Genomic DNA, 6,864 nt, shown 5'->3' with positions numbered 1-6,864 from the left:
GCACGGCACGTTGGGCGTCCTCCTCCTCCTCCTCACCGAACTGGAGCCTGACTGGGGGACGCTTCTGGCAGGAGCACGCTGCAGGCCTGACAACAGGGGAAGGGAGAAAAAAACAAGAGGGAAATCAACCCTGTGCCGGCCGCGGAGCCCGCAGCGCGCCGGCCCCCACAGCCGGCAGAACGAGCAACGCTGCCAGCGACCGAAAAACAACCGGCTCGGGGCATGCGTGCTGGTCTCCGCCACTCTTCCCCCCCCTCCCCATTTTACATAAAAAGCTGATTAACGCGGGTCCCCCAGGTCGGGCTGGCGCAGGCAGCCGCCTCCCCGCTACCTCGGCCGCGTCCTGCCGCGGAGCCCGCCCCGCCACCGCCCTCAGCCCCCGGCCCGGCAGCCCGCGCGGGAGGGGCGCCGCCCCGGCGGGGCATTTCCTCTTCCTCCCGGAGCGCGGCCCGGGTGGGAGGGGGAGGAGGAGGAGGAGGAGGAGGGGGGAGGGAAGGAAGGAAGGAAGGAAGGAAGAGGACGGGAGCGCTCCAGCGCGGCGGGCAGCCCCGCCGTCGCTGCGGCAGCGGGCGGAGCGGAGTGGAAGGCGGTGCCAGCAGCCGGCGGGGCCCAGATTCACCGTGTCACGGCGCCCGGGAAGGCGCTGCCGCCGGATCCGCCCCCCCGCGGGGCGAGGGAGGAGGAGGAGGGCAGGCCGGCTCCTCGCCGCCTCTTGTGTTTTTGCCCCCTTCCTGGCGCTGGCCCCGGCCCCTCTCCCTTCGCACCGGGGCTCCGTGCGTGCGGCGGCGGGGGCCAGGCCGCAGCGGCGCCCGAGCAGCCCGCGGGAGTGCTGAGACGGGCCTGGGCCGCCGGCTCCGGACTAGGATGTCCCGACATGAAGGTGAGCGGCGCGGCGCGCCAGGCCGCGGCGGCGGGGGCGCGTCCCGGGGCCCGGCCCGGCGGCAGGGCCTGGCGCGGCGCCCTCTCGGGCGGATCATCATGGCGCCGCCGCCGCCGGGAGGGGGGCCCGCGGAGCCGGCGGCGGAAGGAGGCCTCGGCGGCGGAGGGCGGCGGCCGGGCCCCGCTCTGCAGTGTCATGGGAGGGGAGGCGGCCGCCGCCGTTACGGCCCGGCTCCCCGGGCGGCCTGCGACGGGCCCGGCCACCTCCCCCGCCGCCCCTCGGGGCGCGGAGCCGGGGCCTGCCGCCGGGCGCGGGCAGGGGCCGTGGCAGGGGGGCTGTCCCGCCACTCTCCGACTGAAGGACGGGGAGGTGGGGCCGGGGCGGGCGGACGGCCGGGGCGCACCAGGACCCCGGCGGGCCCGGCCGGGGTGGGCGGCGGCGCGGGGCGGCCTGCCGACGTGTCGGCCGCCGCGGCGGGTCAGGCCGGGCACGGCGCGGCGAGGGGGTGGGGGGGGCGGCGCGGCCTGGCGCCCCGGGGGAGCGGGCCGGGAGCCGGGCTCCGCTGGGCGCCGGGGGTCGCGCCCGGCGGGCGGGCGGGGAGCGGAGCGGGGGAGGCCTGGCGGGGAGAGGTGCGCCGGCAGCCGGCGTGGCCGTGCCGAGGGGTGGCTGGCGGACCGGCGGCCGCGGGAGCTGCCCCTTTCCTCTCTCGTTTTGTCTTGTGGCAGAGGAGACCGGTGCCGGTGTAGTGGCGTTGGGAGAGGCCGTCAGAGAAACGCGTTTTGCGTGGTTGCCCCGATCCCGTGGTGGTTGCCGCCGCGGGCGAGTTCGGTGGATAGTTGAGAATTAGTCGAAAGGAGCAGGATGGAGCGAGAGAGCTGGAAGCTGGGAAGGGCGCTTCTGCAGGAAGAAGACGGGAGTGTGGAAACAGGAGAGAAAGCCGCTTGTATTTTCTGTCCTTTCTTACCAGCGGGTAAGGTGCTTGGACTAGTGTTAAAACAACTCTGTAAGACCGGGGTTTGTCAACTGAAAGCGTAACTTTCTGCCATGTTAGGAACTAAATTCAGCACCTCTCTTCATTTTTCTGCTTGGCTAGTTCTTCATTTCTCTGTCTTACCCAACCTTAAAATGTTTTGACAGAAACGTTAAATGAGAATTCAATATTTGTGGCTAGTAATGCTGGCTTCTGGTTGGTGACTCGGCGCTGGACAACAGTATGTATGATGGATTTTCGGAGTGCCATCACGCTGTTGTGCGGACTTGTCTGTGCAAGTGTCTGCGCTTCTGGATCAAAGAATTGTCTTCCTTGAATCCACTAGCTCTTTTTTTAAAGTTGAGTAGAGATACCAAATTCTTTATGTCTCTTCCCCCCCCCCTCCCACCCTGTTAAATGCATCTTTTCCCAAGAAGGTGGAGATGCTGGATTTGTTTATGGTTAAAGGTGAAGGTTCTAGCAATAGTGAACAAAATAAGAGCTAATCACAAAGTTGTCGTTAGTGACTGTGTGCGGTTACGCAGCCTCTTCGTCTCTGCCGCGATGCAAGTATCCATGATACTCTCTTTAAAGTACCGTAGTAGAATAGAAGCTTTTCTCGCTTGAACAGGTTAAAATTACGGAAGTGGTATCGTGTGTTGTTCTTTAGTGTTTTTCAGTGGTAATTGCAGGTACTGTTGTAAAAAGTGATGATGTTTGCTAAAAAGACAGTTCAGTCCTGCAGCAGCCTTTTTGCTAAGACAGAAAACTTGAAAGTAGGTTTCCTTGCAAATGTGCTTCTGATGGAGGCTATACCGTAGATTTTTCTGTTCTGTGTTAGGTTCTGTTTATAGCAGGGAAAGCTACATTCCCTTGCTTGGATATTTGTTGATGTTTCTAGAAGGTGTGACTGTTCATGAAACCAGGCTTAAAATTCTCTTTCTGAAGCAGATTCATCAGTGTTTGTTCTTTCTAGATACACCCAGCTAGAAGAAATGGAAATAGTTGTCTTTCTTTCCTGATAAATGTGAGTTTCGGTAGTTTTGTATTGCACACATAGATTCAGGTGTGTGTGTGCGCACACAGATGCACGTGTGAAGCCATGAGAACACTCTGAGATGAAAAATGACATCTGTCACTGTATCCTTGTGATACATTATTAAAAATCTAGTCTGTCTCTTAATTTCTCGGTGATTCTCCTCTTGCTTCAGGCTTCAGATGTTTTGTTTTAGTCAACTTTAGCTATAGGGGTAGAATAACTCAGATTAGCATGGGAGACGTGCTTTTCCAGCTTCATGGAAAAGAGGTTTGGAGGCTTAATTTTGTTAGAAATCAGGAGATCCTTAGAAATGAAATACTTAAAGTTGTTCATGTTTCAGATCTGTGTGGTGCCATTCACAGCTGACAATTTTTGATCCAGTGTGACAGGTTTGGAAAGGGCTGTCTTTCAAGAATACGGTATACGGAAAAAGCAAGCTTTAATCACATTTAATAAGTATTATCTTTTCTGTGTTTCCTTTAAAACGGTCCATCCGTGAAGTTGCAAACAAGATTTGTTGATTGCTCCTGACAGAGTCTGGATGCTGCACGAGTTTTATGATGGGAAAGGATGTCTCTGGAAGGGTAAATGCTGGAGAAGGTGGAATTCCAAAGTCTTGGGACTTTAAATAGGCCATGAAGCATCTGATAGAGATTTAGGTTTACTTTCCATTGGGATTTCTTGACTGTTTTCTTTGGTGTAATGATCCATTGTTTAAAACAAAAAGAATTTTGTTGTCCTTCAGAAAAAGTCTGACCATAGCCTGCCTTTCTGCTGTGCTCTCATTTAACACATGAGCTCTGGGCTCACATTCCTCCAGAATTCAGAAAAATGGGCACAACTAGAACTTGAATTATTGTTGCTCTTTCTTGAAATGTTCATTCAGTGTTTAAGAGACTTTGTGGGCAATACTGTCAAGAGTAGCTGTTAGTGTTTATCCTCTCTTGCTACTGCTAGTGACTTCTAATTTTTCAAAACTGCTTTTGTTCTGTGATTTGGTGTTAGGACACTAGCTATTCTCTGCCTTTGGTTTTCTAGAATGCAACATGAGGTCATCCCTTGGTCTTGGATTTCATGTTGTTCCCTTTATAGGAGCGACATGCTGTTTTTCTCTGGGTTAGCCCGTCTGTTGAGGAGTAGGTGGTGGTGTAGTGTTTGGCAGCCTACAAGGAGCAGGTAGGAAATTTGTTTTATATGCTAGAAAATATACCATAAGGTATTTTGCATATTACAGTTTGTCTTTCTGTGGACGTTGCTTCTGGCAGTGATTCTATGGCAGTATGGCAGTAGACACTACCTAGGACAGCCGAAAAATAGAGAATCACAGCTTCCAGGAGTATTATTAGAAGACAATTTTTTGCAGCTTCTTGCTGCAGCATTACTGGTCGTGCAAGGGCCTGGCTTCAGATTGCGTATACCCAGCAGCTCCAGAGGTCTCCCAGTGCCATGCCACTGGCACCACTTGGTTCTTGGTCTCGCACACCCTGCACCCCAGTCCCAGCCCCAGATCCATACTTTGTTTCTTATTTTCACTAAGGGATGTATTTTTTTAAGCTTCAAAGAGCTAGCAGCAGTGCCAGCAGTGGTTGGTTTTGATGGTGCCTGTTTGTCAGCATTTCTTCTGAATCAGGAAAGCTCTGCAGTTAATCCTAGTCCCATGTGAAGTAAAGCTGTGAATGGACAGTGGTAGCAAAGCTAGGAAGGGAGAGCAGTGACTGTCAGGACCATGTGGAGTTTCCAAATGTTCTCTGCTGGCTTCAAGCTCCTTGTATTTGAGGGAGCTAGAGTCTCAGTGCTCCTCTCTTTTGTGTGAGTATGTATAAAGGTTCGTGTGGAGGTCTTTAAATGAAGTGCTTGTTTGTAGTACTAGGGTAAATAAGTACATTTGGGAAAGAAACACACAGCACTTGGTCTTTGAAATTGAAGAAATCATAGAGTTACACTTGGAATACGTACCAAGCACTTGAAAACAGCTAACACAAGGGTAATGTTAACTCCAGTCTTCTAGCTGTGAAATGAACAGACTGGGAGTCTGGACCGATAGTGTTTTCTGTCTGATCATCATACAAAACATAAACAAAACTTTATCCATAACAAACTTTTCTAAAACATTAAAAGCAAGAGTAATTTCTGCCCCTCATAATTATGCAATAGCTGTATCATACTTGAGCTGCAGAAGGGTGCTACGAACTTCTGTCAAGACAAACAACACTCAGCAGTTGATGTGTAACTTTTAATATTTCATGTAGTGTCAGTTACAGAATTGCCACTGAATGCAGAATTAATCTATTTTTGCATGCAAAGCTCCGAATTTAGGTAAGACTATGTATGTTTCATACAAAGTACTCAAGATACTGTGTTGGTGAAGTATTGCATTTAATAGTGAAATTTGCATCTGTGAGACCAGTTATAACTTGCTGCTTGCTGATGCATTTTAATACTTTGCCTACATCTTCTCTGCACCTGGAGTTTTGCTACTCCACAATACAGAATAATCACAAATTCTTTCCATATGTTGCTGCTACTTAGGTCTGTTTTGTAGAAGATGAATCCAGATTAAGTTGTACCTGTAACAGAACAGTGACTTTTTTGGATTTGCACTAATACTTGACTCTGACAAAGCACTTTCTAACTGTATATGTAAAAAATATTTCACACTGTTGTTAGTCTCACTCTATGGTAGCATATTAATGCATATAATTACAGGTGTTATGCAGTATCCGAAAAAGAGTCAGTGTGATAATTTAACTAACGGGAGCTGTGTCTAGGACAAAAAATGTTAATGTTAAATGTAAACAGCTGCAAAGTGATTAGAAATATTTCAACACAGTAATTTGCTGTATTATTAAACTGTTGTTTGCTTTCAGTAAGATACTGAATCATCATTTAATTATAAAAAGAGCTGGACATATCAGTGATATTTTAACTGGCAAGGTACTGGTTTTGAGGAAGCTAGGTTTTCATTTTAAAAACAGGTTTCTGGCTCTGATGGTTTAGGAAACATACTGTGTTTGAACCAATATGCTGCTGTCCCTGCAGTCTGTGGACAAGGTCCTCCAGAAACAGTGTAAAGAGAGACATTTTTTTGTTGCAGGTTTGTGATAAGAAGTAATGACATGGATCAAATATTCTTTGGGAAACAGGAGAGAAAGACTAGATTTAAACGATCAATGGTGAAAGGTTGATAACCAGTATCAGAAGCAGAAAAACTGGAACAGAGCTGTGATACTTTTAACATTACTGGGTGAGGGACGAGAGAGTAGACAATGATGAAATAACTCTTTACTTTCAAATGTTCGTTTGAACTAGTGGTGACTAGCATGGATTCAGAGGAAGCTGAGAGCCACACGAGTTCCTTGAGCAGTACTGGACGAACAAAATTTGTACATGTTAAATAAAAAGAAGAAAGCTTTTCAAATACCTTTGTGTGTTTACATGACTGATAACATTTGAGGAAGAGTTGTGGGTGTCACTGATCACAATTGCATCTTTATTGTTGTTACTTCAGTTACTGTTAACAAATACATAAATGGAATAGTGACTAATGCAAAAAGTGTTACTACGTTGAAGTTGCTGGACACACCAGCAGATTTGAAGAACAGCACTCAGGAGTTGGGATATACCAGGATTTTGTTGCGCAGACAGCACTAATTCAGGCCACTTGGAGTATCTACATTGTGTAATTGTACAGCTGCGTAGTATCTACTTCATATCACCCCACCCGCTTTAGGGTGTGCAGGATGGTTTTGTATATTAGACTGCTGCTCTTTGTTTGGGATTATAAAGCAAATGAGCAGGTAGAGGCATTACAGAAAGGAAGAATGGTCAAGGTGTTGATAGTGGAGTTTTGTTGTGGAAAGTTGAACTGACCCTTCTGTCCTCTGTTGCAGAGTTCATGTGAGCTGCAAGGCAAATCACTTCGGCAAAAATTCACAGGTGGCTGTTCCTTATGTTGTGAAGACCTGATTTGGGGTT

At 49.4% G+C, this 6,864-nt stretch overlaps 1 protein-coding gene across 2 annotated transcripts in view; it reads left to right on the top strand.

Annotated features, from left to right (window-relative positions):
• The first annotated feature begins 490 nt into the window (after positions 1-490).
• The window catches only part of LOC104333560 (E3 ubiquitin-protein ligase KCMF1), a 50,022-nt gene continuing 43,648 nt past the window's right edge, over positions 491-6,864 (top strand). Inside the window, exons 1-2 of one of the 2 annotated variants that reach the window (XM_075410887.1) lie at positions 491-880; positions 1,606-1,850. In XM_075410887.1, the coding sequence (XP_075267002.1) occupies positions 1,742-1,850 (109 nt within the window). In that variant the 5' untranslated portion in view covers positions 491-880; positions 1,606-1,741. The remainder of the gene's footprint in view (positions 881-1,605; positions 1,851-6,864) is intronic. The other variant, XM_075410888.1, reaches the window with a different exon arrangement.

Source organism: Opisthocomus hoazin, chromosome Z (assembly GCF_030867145.1).
Source record: "Opisthocomus hoazin isolate bOpiHoa1 chromosome Z, bOpiHoa1.hap1, whole genome shotgun sequence".
In the NCBI taxonomy this organism is placed as follows: domain Eukaryota; kingdom Metazoa; phylum Chordata; class Aves; order Opisthocomiformes; family Opisthocomidae; genus Opisthocomus; species Opisthocomus hoazin.
The sequence above is the reverse complement of the archived record's forward strand: the minus strand, read 5'-3'. Positions and strand labels throughout refer to the sequence as shown.